Consider the following 15390-nt stretch of genomic DNA (forward strand, 5'->3'; position numbering starts at 1 on the left):
CTACTGCATGCTTTGGTGTTAAGAGCTGAGAAACACAGGAAGCAACTTGGCTGCCCAGGCAAAGGTGTGCCAGGAGCTCAGAGGCATGGACGAGGGCCCACCCTAAGTCTTGTGACACATATGACATTGCATGGATGCCATGGGTACCATGGGTACCTCTGGGCACCTCAAATGGCACTAGAGATTTAATTAGGTACCTAAATTACTCCTCAGATGCGTACACACTAAAACACATGTGAGGGGACAATTTGACCTTTATTTAGAACTCAGTACTTATGCATAAGCAGAGTGCTTTACAAAGGAGGATAAATATCATGACAAACTATGAAATTAAAACATGGATTTGTCATGTTCATACAATAAGAAAGAGGTAGAATTGGTGTCAGAGCTTCCAAACTCTTGTCATGCCACTTAAGACAAATGATGACAAATCTGACACAGGCGCAGAAGAGAAAAGTGTTAGTGGTGGAGGTAAGCTTTCTTTCAGCGGAAAGAGCAAAAGCTGTGCTGAAGGTGATTTGAAGTGGCTCTTGCAAGGACTGAATGGTCAGTCATCCTCCCCGTGTCTAAAATAACAGCAGTTATGAAAGAGATGGGCAGAGGAATGAGTAAGATTAACAAGTGGACAGGACAAAAAGAAGGGGCTGAAGCAGCCCTTGAAGTGAGAGTAAAGAGCTGAAACTCAAGACAGAGACCAGGACCTCCGCAGCAAATTAATTTGGCACAATAACACTGAACAACTGGCCTCAAAGGAACATCTAGATAACTGCAAACAAAAGCTGGTGAGAATTTGAAGGGCTGACAAATGAAATAAGGAGGCCAAACAGCAAAAGTGAAGAAGCATACAAAGCAAGGAAGAAGCATCCCTGGCTGTGTTTGTGCAGAGGAGCCAGTATTCACATACCGTTATACCAGAGCCTTACCTCCAGAGCTACTGCTCCATTTTTTCCTTGGTGAGGTATTTCATAAGCCTCAATTTGCTGCTTTGTGAGTCGGGCTAGCTTCTCTGCAAGCTCCCGCCAGTATTTGCCAAGCTTGACAGCTGAAGTCAAAATGATGGTGTCCTGGGTAAGACGTGCCACTAAACCCTGGCAATCTATTTTCAAAAGCGCCTGCAACAATAATTTTCATTAGTGTTCCTTCACCAGTAATTACAGAGCATTATCATTTGTTTTTATAGCACTAGTCTGCATTTCTAAGCAGACAGGAAGGCTTTTTGTCTGTGTTCTTACAAATATGTAACTTTTTTCCCTACAAAAAGGTATTGCCAACAGTTTCACAGGAAAACTGCCCACGAGCTTAAGGAAAAATTAAGCTGGCATTCAGCTGCTTCAGCATTCCAATGTCAAATCGATCCTGCCAAGCTTACAGATCCTGAAGAAAAAATATGCTTCTCCAACAAAAATATTTGGGACATCAAATTTAGCTTCTTAAAAGTATGACATTAAACTTAAAAATTAAGTTAGAGCACTATTATACTAAGGTGTGGTCATTTGTCTACTGCTTTTCTGGAAAATCATTGATTACACTGGCCAGCACCTTTTGATTTACTCCTCCCACAGAACTGATAGTTTGCTGACCATTAAGCAGAAATGCAAGCATAAAACTCTTCCCTTCCCCATGCCAAATGAGCTTTTAATAACAAACAAATTAAAATGGTTCCAGGAGTGAAACCCTGAAATGTAAGTATGTTGCTTTCTCCTTCGTTTGTTTGGATAAGAGCTAATGAGAAAAATAGGTGTTGTTTTTTTCTTCTCCTCAAATTAACAGCAAAATGTTCCACTGAAAATGTTGACTTTTCCAGTGAAAGATCAAGAACAAAATCCATGTTTTCCTTGGTTTTTAGGTACTGATTTTTAATAAAATATCAAGCATTTCTGCAGAAATCAGACATTAGTGTGATTTAATTGTAAAACATTTTTCCATAAAAATCCTCATTGCAAACAGTAGAACTTTTCATAGGCACAGTAGTGAGAAATGGACTATAGTGTACAGTACCAAATCCTCCTATACTTTGGTAAACTGGAGACAAAGTTGTTTGGTTTGCCTTTGCTCTGATAATCAAGAACCCTATTAACATAAAAATAGGAGATTAATTAAAAGAAAAAACCCGTAAATTCTACCCAAAAGTGACATGGGTGATATCTAGCTTTAAGTCTATATTTACAAAGACAGCGACCTGCATTGGCACTTCATAGCTCAAAATCATATACATCTCAACAAAATGGGACATCTTGTTAATCTAATTATGCCCCACCTTTTGCCTATTCTGTAATGAACTCTGTTTCACTGTATTCAATTAAAAGTTTGGGTCATTTTTACTTTAACTCCCCCCTCCCCTTTTTGTACAGAGACGTGGCAGACTAAACTGTACTTCATACTTGCTCAGTTTTATTCCATACAGTTTAATGCTGTCTTAAGGGCTGGAAGTGGCCACTGCTACCAAAAATTTCTGAATCCTGATGAAATTGCTGTCAGCACTTCAAAGGGGATAGACAAGTTCTGAGAAGTAAATCCTGTTAAGGTTTACAATTCAGTATAGTCAAAAGGCTTTAGATGAAAGGTTACAATGTGAATTTTTATACACCCATTTTTATAATACTTTATTTTCATATCAGAAATTTAATTCTCTTCTGTCCCTAAATGAGCTGGTAGACTTTTCAGTCAGAGTCACAGACACCACTGAGTAATCATTAATTCCAAATTCATTTGCGCACAGATCCATAACTAAATTAAGATGGTTAACAATGCAACCTATTACCTGGAAGCGTTTAGAATAAACCCACTTTTGATTCACATGTAGCAGTATTGAATCACTTAGAAGTTGTCCAGTGACTTACAAATGATGCCTATGAAATTATATACTGAAATACTTGCAAGATTGTCCTTGGGTCTCAACAATATTGACTGTGAAGTTGTCATGTGTGGATAGAAGCTCTTGTCTTCAACATGTGGGTCAGGATTTCCTTACTTTAAACATATCAAGCTAACTTAGACATGCACCTTAGGGTACACAAATACATATAAATAATTGAGTTTCCACACTATAAGGTCACTAAATACTTCACAACGGGAATATGAATGCAATTTACCATGATGACTTGCATGACAGAAGACAAAACTATTTCAGTCATGGCTGTGTGAAAACAAAAAAAACCAGTCAACTGAGTCAACCTAATAAATGAGAAGGCTCTTGGAACATTTACAGAACACTGTTTAGAATTAATTCATCAAAGTATTATTCTTCATGAGAGTCTGGATGTATTTTCCATTTATAGATGTCTACAGTTTTCGTTATATATTCAGGTTTGTAACGATTCCCACAGGGTGCAGGACCATGTTTTCTTATTCACACATTACTATTCAGTAGTTTCTTGGCAATGCATTCCCAATAACCAAGTTAGATCATGCAATACTTACAACAATGAGCTCATAAAGAAATAGCCTTTTTTTTTTGTTAGCATGGCAGTCTTCCTTCATCCTCTTCACAACGTGCGCAACTCTCTCTGATTCTTTATCAATGTGTGCCTCATTAAAGTCATCCAAAGACATATGTGAATATCCTAGCACCTCAGCCAAAGCTCTCCAGTCACAAACACTCTCTGATACTGTAGACAGAACTACCGAGTAGATGTAAGTCAGTTTTTTGAATGGCAATGCAATTTGTTCAGCAAGATTCCTGGTTGTTAGTTCACTGTCAGCGGTGTCCATAGCTTGTTCTTTGGAAATCACTTTTATGTTTTTGCAATGTACAAGACCAATCTTTTTTCTGAGAATGCCTACATACCACTCTTTTATTTTAGTTTGTCCAATGGCTTTTACTTTATCTTCACCAAGAAGTGCTATTGTGTCCCCTTTAAAATATTCTAGCAAATAGTCAATCTTATTTTGACGTAACACAGTTTTCAAAGCCACTCCGTAAGTATTAACACTCAAAGTTTTATCTTGAAACTTTGGATATTTAACTGTTGGTATTAAAAGCAAAGGTGCAGACTTGATTTCTTTGCGGTTTTGTAAGCGCTTTGGCCTACTGATAATTCCACATAATTTTGGAGCAGGATCAGGAGTTGTAACATGGAACTGTGTTACTTGGCTACTTTTTAAGACTTTAATCTGAACAAGGAAAACAAAGAAATGCATCTCCCTACATCCAAGCATGGAAAACAGGAATTGTTGGCGGACCATTTCACCAGTTTTCAGATCCTCCTCTTTAATATTTTTGCTTTGGTCTTCCATCTTCACTTCAAAATCTGGATCACAGGATACCAAAGAAATGTTTAGATCTTGTGGCTTTTCAAGCAGAAATGTATGTTTTCCCCACAGCTGAAACACAACGGGAGGCATATTTTTCCCCCCCTTTTTTATATCACAAATTGTGAGTTTTCCTGGAATGTAGTTATGACCAAAGACTGTAAAAACTGCTGTAAAAGATGGATGAATATACTTGGGGCCATAAATTCCAACTGAGACCATTCTATGAACATAATCCCAGACATTAGTTGCTGGAGGCTGGATTTTGTTAGCTTGTACAGCAATCACTGCATACATCACGTGACTGAGGTCCGTTAGCTTCACTTGTATAGTATCTTGATAAGTGTAGCAATTTTCTAGCTTCTTAAAAGGCCCTTCTTTATTGAAACTATAAAAACACACAATATCACTCATAACTTGACTAAGTGGATCATTCTTCACTTTAGCCGCAACTTTCACCTCTAGGAAAATGGCTTCCCTCGTGTTGAGGTTGCTGAGCGTAAGTTCTATCAGAGGACTTATGGTGCTAGACAGCTCATTGTTAAACGATGATGGAGGATTAAGGATAGCCTTTAAACCAACTTCTTGGAATTCCCCAGGTAGTACATGACCCACAGGGACATGAATGTTGATATCTGAGTCAGGTAGCTGTACTGAACCCCCTTCATAATTCAGTTTACAAACAACATGAATGTCTGTAGCTTGCGTTTGTGCCCATCCAGGGCTATGGCTCATGGCTTCTAAATCTAGACAAGATCGAGTGAGTTGCCGGTGACTCAACCAAGCCATCTTATAGGCTTCGCGGTCATTTTGAAGCCATGTCATGTCTGAAACTATAGTTTTTTGAGGTGTTGTCTTGCGAGGATGTAATCTTTGGTTATCAACAATGTCCAGGAAGTCAGAGACACTCTTGGATCGTCCAGATCTTCTTGATGAAGTCTTTCTTAGAAGACAATCAATATCTAGCTCATCACCTGAGGAAGCCAGAGAATCCCTGTTGCTAGAAACTTTAGAGAACAAATGTGGTTTTTCTTTTAAGATTGAAAGGTATCTATTATTTTCATTTCTATTTGAAGCAGCTATGTCATGTACGAAAGGGTTGGAGGCTGACAGTTCATTCCAGAAAGGATTAGTCCTGGAAGCAGCATGGGCATGTTTGAATACATCAGACCAGTCAATATCCAAACCCAGTTTACTTTCCTTGACATCTGTTTAAAAGAAAAAACAGAAGCATTTCCTAAAACACAGAGACTTGAGACATTCCATTCATTTCCAACTGGTAGTCTGTTAAGCTAACAGGTGACTAAATCTATCCTCCTAAAATACATATAGTTCATTTGTATATTTCTCCTTCAGGTTTTGAAAGAGTACCAATATTGATTTCTAAGTAGCATTACGAATCTTTGTTAATAGAAAGAGTGCTAACAAATTAGTACTGAGGGATATAAAGTGTACTCTGCAAGGTGCTGATTGTATCAACTCATATGACAACTAATTGGCATTGAGTATGCCAAGATCCTGTAAGATTTAAACCCTGATATTCCAGTAATCTTTGGCCTCTTACAAAATGCCATGGATTTCTTTCCTTTGTGTCTAACTCACTGCAAAGATTAAACAACTAGTTTCATTTTTCAAACACTGTAGACAGTACAGATAAATGTCTTATTAAAGATTCCTTTTCATGCTATTGCACATGCATTTAATTGATAACAGCACTCTTTTACAATTTATCTACTTGTGTGTGGAATTTCTTATACTAGCTTTCCATTTAAAAAGTTCATTTGTATAATTTATGAGGTCTTGCACAATTTGAAATTTGGAGAGAAATGTTTTTGTGGCTACTAATTTTTCTGAGATTGCACTTAAATAGACAAATAGGGGTGTATAAGTGATATTTAAATATGCTTTTTAATAAAAATACTCATTATTAACAGTAATGTCTACTTGTTCTGAAGACAAGATGTCCTTATATTTTATATTAATAACTGTTCACAGAAGCTGTTTTATAGGTTGATTAAGACTCACACTTCTTGCAACGAATAGAGTATCTGCAACTTTTTGTGCTAAGGGTTTCTATTACTTGTTTGCCATTATTTTTCTATATGCAGAGGTTACATCATCCTTCATTGTACACCCTTGTAAAGAAGTGTAACTTTAGAAGGAAGATTCAGCATTTCCATTCTTTCAGCATATCTATATCCTTCATTATTACACTTTCCATGGTACCTTCCATCTCCAGGGTTACTAATTATTGATCAGTTGTAAGAATGACAGTGCATGCAGCCACAAAAAAAAAAAAAAAAATTAATTGTTACCACTTTTCTTTTTGTTTCGTTTGTCATGAAATGTGACAAAAAGCTAAAACCATGAAGTTTTTCCACAGTTCCAGAAAAATCCCAGTTTGGAAGAACCAAAGTGGAATTTACCTGCTTCCCAGCTGCCCATCTGCAAGGCTCTAGCATTGCCTTGACAAGAGCCTTCCAGATGACCTGCTGAGGGGAGTGAGCCCAGGGCAGTCCCCTCCCCCTCAGCCACCCAGCCTTGGTCAGAGCCACCAGATGGGGCTGGGCTGCTCAAGCTCCAGCTGAAAAGTCCTTTTGTTTTTGCCCACAGGCCAGAAGCTTTCCTTGCACTGTGACACTATGACAGTCAGATCATTATCATCTATTAAAAAATAAATTAATTAATCCCAAAAGGAATATCAGGGGTTTTGTTTGGTTTTTTCCTCATGTTTCTACAGGAAGAGTCTGAGCAGAAAACTCTGGCAGAGCCTGAACCATTAGGCTGGACACTTTCTCATGCCAAGGTAACAGCACATATTACTGGGGTGCTGGAGATTAACAAGGAAATAATTCCTGCTCTGCAACTCACACAGCAAGCGCCAGGCTCACTGTTACTCACATCTGCTAATGTAGTTTGTCTCTTCTCTTGCCCATCTCAGCACGCAGTAAACATTCAGTAGTATTTATTCATGTAAGGTTAATGATTCCAGTTCTTCCAACCTGCCTGACCCACATTTGCTATGGCAAGGGACAGAGGGCTTCTCTCTGCAAGTTTCTCCTAAGGCACCTTGTGACAACCCCTTGTGTTCTGACTCCAGGGACATCTATGATGGCCTGAGTAGTGTGAAACACAAACAATAAGAAAATAAGTAAAAATAAATGGTGTACAGGGGTTTACAGAGTAACTATAGCTCTTGACACTATTGAGAGTTTTGCAGAAATAAAGACTGTAGGTGGAGAGCCTTAGTATAGAAAACAGCAGAGGAGACATACTGTAGCTGGCTGAAGGTGTCCGCTCATCCACATCAATCAAAGTCCCCTCTGACCTGCTCCGTGGAATCTCTCCGCTGGTTAGGGAATCTGTTCCACTACTGGAAGTGTTTCCCTCCTAGGAAACAGTTAAACATATAAAACATCAGCAAGTATGCAATTTGAAAAAAGGGAAATGTTGAAGAATAATTGAACTTTTCTCCTGTGATGTGGCACAAATAAAAAAAAAAAAAGTGAAGCTATGGTTTATGAGTAAATTTATGGAGTCTGCCCAAGATCATCACAATCTTGAGTCTTACTATCTAATTTGCAGCAAAACCCCCAGATGTTACAGTTGCAGGACAATACAGTACCCCAGACCATAGTGAAGTCCAATAACTCACATAATTAAATGTCTTGCAGTTGGAACTGAGCCAATTGTACAATAACTTCCATTCAGAAGGTCTTGAATAAAAACTTTCTAAAAAAGAAAAATTCTAATTCCTGTTTTCAGACAAGTTTGACTACAATCATTAAAGGGTAAGAGCTAGATCTGTTCCTTCCTTTGCCAATTAATATAAAGTATTTCCAACATTTTTTGCATTATTCTTCCTATGCTCTTCCCTGAGAAAACATCAGGTCAGATTTTCCTTTTAGTCTGTACAAGAATGGCTTAAAGTACTCTTCCTTAGGGCCCACACCAGCACAGCAACAGCCCAAGAGAGGACATTCAGGTCTCTCTTCCTTGTTCTGGCTACAAGAAGTTCTGTTTGGTTTTGACGCAGTTTGCACGTGGACTGTGCCACACAAAAGCTGTAAACCAGATCCTGTGGTTGAAAGAGAGACAGTCAACAGCAAACCTATCGCAAGGGCAGAGCAGGAGGGGCAAGGTACCATTGCTTAATGCTCTTTTCAGCTGCTCAGAAAGAGGAGTTGCAGGTCTTCAAAGGGATGTCAGGTATCTTACATGCTGAAGTTACTGTGTCCCAGAAACATAACCTGAAGGAAATAAAATACTCTAGATCTTTTTCTGCAGGAGAGCTCATTAAATTAGTGCTATAAACCAAGAGATCATTTAGTGAATTTTCCAGAATCCTCTCACTGATCCTATATGTAGTGGGGTATAAATGCTGATAAGCAATAGATGCATTAAGACATATGGTTAAAAAGAAAAGAAAATAAACCAAAACAAACACACACATGCACACTCAAAAAAAAAGAGGGGAGTGAAGAGAAAATGTAAAAAAGCCAGGTGTTTTTTTGGGTCCATTCACAGGATACAATTGTTCAGGAATCTGAAATATTGCAGCCTAAGCAGATCTCATTTTATGATGTTTAAAATGGGGGGGGGGGGGGGGGGGGAAGATACATTGGGCCTGTTTTTTCTGTGGGTGGAAGAAGTAGGAATTTTCAGTTACAGTTCTAGTAGGTGAGTTATGGGAAAAAGGAAGCATACCTTATATCAAAGCATTACGGAATAGAAACTGGAAGTCATCTGACATTGCACAATGCAATGGTTTAAGACATCTTTTTTTCCACTGCAAATGTAAATTGGTACTTTTTGTTCTTCCCACAAGAGCCTTCAGCTAATGGCAATCTGTTCAGCTGCTGATTTGCACTCAGGCAGGATGCAAGGCTGAGGTCAGGCTAAGCCTGACAGCCACCCAGCTGTGCTGCTGTTAGAGGACTGGACAGACTTTCTGGTTCCTCTGTTACCAGAAATCTCAGGTGTTGGACTTAGGAGTCCTGATTTCAGATGGTAGTGAAAGCTAGCCTCCAAGACCAATACTTTGTGGCTTCTGCTATTAATGCCCCCCCAGAATCAATCCAGAAACTAAAACACATACTTAATTCCAACACTGTAGTTAAAAGATCTGACATCCCACACCTGTATAAAAATATCACTGTTCCTCCCATCTCTAATAAGAGACAGTATCTTTGATAATGTGCACTGATTGCCTCAAAGGAAACAAGTTTTGCTTTCCTGCTGCATCTCAAAATGTTGAAAAACTGAACACACTGTGTAAACATGCAAAATTTTTATCTTGGGCTTCTACTTCAGCGATTGGGGAGGTTTAATCACCAGTGTAAGGTATCCATAGTCTAAAATTCTAATAAATATACAAAAAGAAAGTCTACTTTTTACAATACCTGTGTATTTGTTGCCAGCACTAATTTCTGATGACTTATTGAGTGACATATTAATCTAAGAACAGTTCTTTAAATAGTTAAAAAAACCCACAATTTCAGTAGCTGTATAAAGTGGGAGGCAGTAAGTAAAGATGAGGAAAGAGCACAAGAGTGCAAGCTGATGCACAGGGGCTGAAATAGGAAAGGGAGAAGGGAGAGGGAGAGAGAGAAACAATCTCTTTACACAGTGGGAGCATATTGACAGAGACATGACAACAAGATTGCATATAGAAGTTATATAAATGCTAAGAATTTCTGCAAACAGAATAAACCATTTCCTAAAAGTTCCCTCTGGGAACTCCTTAAAACCTTCAACACTAGCCTGGCACAAAGACAAAAAAGGCATATACTGAAAAGGAAAGCCGCTTTCAAAAATAAGTCATGCCTCCCAACCCCCAAAAGCATTCCTTGGTATGAGAGCACAATGAGGGAGCCCTTGTGATTTAGGCATGTCTTCAGGCCAGCCAAGAAGAGGACGAGAGAAGGGGGGAAGATATAAACATTCCTGGGAAAAAGATGACCACCTTTGGTCAGCATGTCAAGGGATGTGGGAAATGCTGGGGACAAGCTGTACACACACCATCGGGTACTGGGCAGTGTGCCTCCTGAACAATTGCATGATCTGACACCAGGGTTTGGTCCTGTCTCTCCTGTGTTCTAGCCTTAGTGCTGGGAGTGCATAAATCCCCAGTGCCTTTGTATGAGACTAGGAATATAAGTAAATCTAATGCTCTCCCTTTTCCATGGGTATATTCTGTGATAAAATAGCATCCCAAACGAAGTTTTTGATAGGACAGCCCTATTAATTAGGAACTTATCTGGACGAATCCAGAAGAACGATCATCCGCAAGAGAAGAGAGATCAATGCATGTGGGATACAAAGCCATGCTGATCAGTGGCAAAGGGGAAAGGTATGAAATCCTTTTGCTGCAAAAGGAGGGAATTATGTATAGGGAGAATCAGAAGATAAGCTTTTCATTTGCTGTAGCTACTGAGTAAGAAAGATGTAACTGACAAGTGCTTAATGGTGCAAAGAATTATTTAACTGATGGTATGTCAGCTCACAGTGTGAAGTGAGCAGGGAGTGAAGAAGAGCTTGGGAAGACATCAGCTATGGAGGTGACCAGTGAATGAATGTGAGTGACTGCTGAGAGATGTGGCATTTTTCTGTATGAGGGCAAGAAACAGTTTGCCAGCTGCAATCTGCTGTTCAAGCCTGGACTGCATTGCTTGACCCGTAAGAGCAGGGGACTCAGGACCCAGAGTGCTGCTGGCAGGCACGTTGCAGCACTGTTACAGAGGGGAAAAAAATGCATTAGAAGAAAAAAGTCTCAGGTAGAAAGTTCCGTTTCACAGAAGTCAGGAGACAGATTTGCTGCAAACAGCATTTTTGCTGCATGTGATGCCTCTAGAAATCTCTTCCAGATCTTTTAAAATCCAAGTGCACTCTTTTTTTTTTTTCTTTCCAATCTCTCTACCAAAGAAAACATGTCCTGCTGTGCTTAAAATAGTGGTAAGGAAGAAAATTAAAAAAGCCCAAAAGCAAACACTTCCCCACTGCCTTTGCCCTCAAAAATGAGAGAGAATGCATTCCTTTGTGTTTTTAAAGTATCGACATCCCAGAGCAAAACACTAGCAATTTGCCTTTCATTCAACCTTAACCCCGTTCAGCCTTCTTCAAAAGCAGGTTGTGTTAAAAGCAAAGCTCTCCTGTGGCAGTGTCTCCCCACAGACTCCTTCATGCCCCTTACACAGATAGTGCTACTCAGCCATACCATTATTCACAGTGATTCATGGCTTTTATCCAGGGGATGAAATTTATGCATTTGCAAAGACAGGACAAGCAACACAAGCTGGAGATGGAGATGTGCCTCATTCCTTGGGCTCACTTTTAGCTGTCATGGGGAAAAATGACTTGCTAGTTATATAGGTTGGGTTATTAGACTTCCTTTACAAGTTTATTTCTGAAAAACAAGCAAGGTATATTCATCAGGATGTTAAATACAGTGTCCCTGATCTGACCAAATACTGAGTATACTGAATTATTTAAGTTCTATTAAATAAAGAGAAGAAATTCTAAAGAGAAAGCACTATGCAGAAGAGAGATGTTTTCAGAAGGCACTACACATCACCATCAAATCTAAAACACTGCCTGTTCTCAGCAGATTAACATGTTTCTAGCTAAACATTAGTTACAGTAATAGGTCATATTTTAACAGTCCCTCAGTACTTGTGGCCTGGAACAGCTTTACGTAGCTCAGAGTTTGGTGAGAGGCAGTCAGACCTGAATTTACCAATCTTTGATTACAGGGCTGAACTGTGGTACTGTAGCTAATGGTAGCACAGGATAGCAAACAAAATCTTCAGTTGTAGTCTTTGACTTATTCTCTTAGCCTGGTGCATGTGAGGCAGCAAGAAAATGCAGCTGTATCTCATTTTGAACAGAGACAGAAATGGCTTTTAATGTTTAACCTCATGAGCTCTCAACCCTATATTACCTACTTTACTAATAGTTGGCAGCAATCTTAATGCTTTAGGATGACCCTGTTACTTAGCACTTTGCCTAAAATGATAGAAAAGCATTTTCAATTGATATATCTACTAGTTTACTCTGTTGTTAAATAGTTGCCACATTTTTCAAAGTTCTGAAGATTTATCACCCCATGGGTGCTGCAGAGCCATTCACGCTCCTTCCTGAACCCAGGTTTTAAGCTTTCTGCAGACCCAACATATGTCTACACTGCTGCTTGTAACTGACGTGATTCCTGCTCATAATACTTCATCTGAGCTAGCACTAAAGGGTACAGCTAGTCGGTCATCCTCTCAGTAGATTTCCACAAGTTCACAAGTGGGGTTTTACAGCCTCTGCTCAGCTCTACATGACCCAGAACTGACTGCTTTACAGACTGGTTGGGGAACACTATGCAAACAAAAATGACTATACCATAGACTCCCTCTACAAGGCAAGTATCCCTCCTTCCATCCCACACATCTATGCTTCTAAAATTACTTGTTGTAAGCATAAGGGCTAGAGCATTTATTTTCAATTATAAACTCTGCATTTGGGAATATTGCTTTCCAGAAGCCTCAAGAATGTTAAGTTTTGATGTTGTCTTTTGGGTTTCAGCTACCACTCTGAAATACTCCATGGTTTCTCTTCGGCCTCAGGAAAAAATATTTTGCCTTCTACTTACGTTACTAAGTAACTTTTTAAAGAACAGGAAATGGAAAGTAAAGATGTCACTGATGAATGAAAGGATCCAACTTTGTACTATTGTAAAGGAAGCAGTGGTGGGGGACTGAAGTAGCAGTAGCATTAACAGTAGTGAATGATTTACAATCTCAGAGCTAACTTCAAGGATAATAAAGGAAATTTCTTTTCTTAAAAAACAGAAATCCTTTGTATGCCACAGAGTCACAGGGGCATGACCACAAGAAAAAAAAAAAAAAAAAGAAGAGGCTTCCTCTGTCCCAGAGACTTCATTTTGGCAACATCTTATCGTTTAACACTCTTCCAGTTATATATAGAAAATATCACATCTACTATCCACCCAGAAAGCAAGTAAATGATACAGTTTCCAGACAATCAAACCCAGGTGAAGTAGTGAAGTAGTTCTTCATTAGGAACTGACAATCAGGCACTTACGAGTTGTATGTTTCACAGAAATAATTACTTTTAAATTTAAGGGCTGATCACAGGCAGGGGAGAAATCTCTCTTGACTTTCAGCATTTAAAAAATGTCTCATCTGGTCCAGTGATGTGATAACAAAAATCCTACAAGAGCTGTGCTTTCTTCACAGCATCAGGGCCAAGTAGAACGCACCAAGGAACACACTTGCAGAGAAGGTTTTATTTGCTCATGGCTCTTAAAATTATAATCGTAATTAACATTAAAAACAGATTTTAAGCACCTGTATCAACTGGATATGTTGCAAATATGTAGGATGTTTTTTCTACAGGCTAAAAACCAAAGTGATGTGGCTGACACTACGCCAGGACCCAGTATTGAACATCCAACTGTGGAACTAAATTGCCTGTCAGTATGCTGCCTGGATACCAACACTTTATTTTGTACAGATGTAGACTGAAGATGCACTGGCAAAACATGCAATAAGAACCCTGAAGAAAATTGAACCTGATATCCATACTGGGGGACACTGCAGTGTGTTGTGCTTTGATGAGATAGGGGACTAGAAAGGGCTCTTTCCATAAGCATGACAGACTTCTGCTCCATTAGAAAGGAAAAACACATCAGAAAGCCTGCCCTGTCAGGTGGACCTTTTTATATGGAACCACTTCGGTTTGGTGTTGGTTAACTTGGAGGAGACAAAAAAAAAAAAAAAAAAAAAACACCACAAAACACACACACCACAAAAAATAAGTTAAAAAGACAATACATACAGAGAGTTTGCTTTGCAATGTTTAAACTATGTCAGGCAAGCATTCAAAATGTATAAACTAGCCAAGAAGAAATCCCAGCTGTGTAGGGCATGAATGGGGGAATGGATAGGGAGGACTCACATCAGTCACTTCTTCCATTTCTCCTGGGAAATATAAAGGGAGATCAATACTGAGAGGGCAGAAACAATGGACACGTGACCAGCTCAACACCTGTGTTGGGAAAATAATTCCATTAAATATGATAGAAGAAAGTAAATCCATTTGGCAAGGACTCCTCTGGTTGTCATTAGAGGTTAGTTTAGAGAGTTAGTAACCCTAAGCATAATCATTTTTCAGTGCATCCACAAATTACATTTTGTTCTGCTTGACTGACCACATAACAGACACAGGGAATACATAACAGCACAAAATAGTATGTTTGATAGATTGTGATAATATTTACAAGGAAAGACTGATACCTATTTTTTTGTGTATTGATCTGTCTTAACTGAAGAACTTGTTTAAATAGCCTTTGGCAATTTAGGAACACAGTGAAGAGAGCATCAGAAAGGGAGCCTTCATCACAGGCACACTTTCCAATGTATACTGCAGAAAGTGCACTTTGTTGCTTTTTATGGCAATTATAGTCCCCAAAGTTTGGTTGGAACTCTTCTCCAGCAGTGAGACACCATGACATTTAAAACATTTGTGCCTGTGTTGTTAATAATAGGCTGAGCTGTCCATTAAGCTACACCTGCTAATATATTAAAGTTATTTTTGACACTGTAATTTTGAAGGGAAGAAGGGAGGGGAATTCATAAAAATGTATTTTGTTCTCTAAAAGCCAAACCCAGTACCTCTCATTATACTGCAGACTCTCCCTTTACATAGCAATTACACATGCTCTTGACAAGCAAAAAACTCTTATTTCTATCAAATGGGATTCATGTTTAAATGGATAGTTTCTCTACTAATGAAGGACATTTGAATCTCAGAATTGTACTCTACTTATTAATAGCATCATTAACAGAATACTTTTACTGAAATAATATGACTGCCAGATTGACTCTGAAGTGGTAATAACCTAGCAACAAAAATGAAATCAGAGGAAGATAAACTACCATGCAATATCAGACCTCATTTAATAATCCATCTCTGATCACAGAAGACTACGTAATTTCAGAGAAAGAAGTGAGAAGCCTTTCTTATAAAAACGAGGAAGAGCCAATTCCAGTGTTGCTGGTAGTTTTATAACTGAAATAAGAGTGTTTCTATCTTTTTTTAAAAATTAAATATGTCAGTCTACAATATCACTGT

General features: G+C 38.8%; 1 protein-coding gene across 1 annotated transcript in view; it reads right to left on the bottom strand.

The window, feature by feature from the left end:
• MACC1 (MET transcriptional regulator MACC1) overlaps nucleotides 1–15390 on the bottom strand; it is a 48316-nt gene that overhangs the window by 9681 nt on the left and 23245 nt on the right. The window contains exons 2-4 of the mRNA XM_074815023.1: nucleotides 7527–7641; nucleotides 3421–5459; nucleotides 924–1112 (exon numbers count right to left, since the gene is read on the bottom strand). Coding sequence (XP_074671124.1) covers nucleotides 924–1112; nucleotides 3421–5459; nucleotides 7527–7641 — 2343 coding nt within the window. The remainder of the gene's footprint in view (nucleotides 1–923; nucleotides 1113–3420; nucleotides 5460–7526; nucleotides 7642–15390) is intronic.

This window comes from Strix aluco, chromosome 1, assembly GCF_031877795.1.
Source record: "Strix aluco isolate bStrAlu1 chromosome 1, bStrAlu1.hap1, whole genome shotgun sequence".
Lineage (NCBI taxonomy): Eukaryota > Metazoa > Chordata > Aves > Strigiformes > Strigidae > Strix > Strix aluco.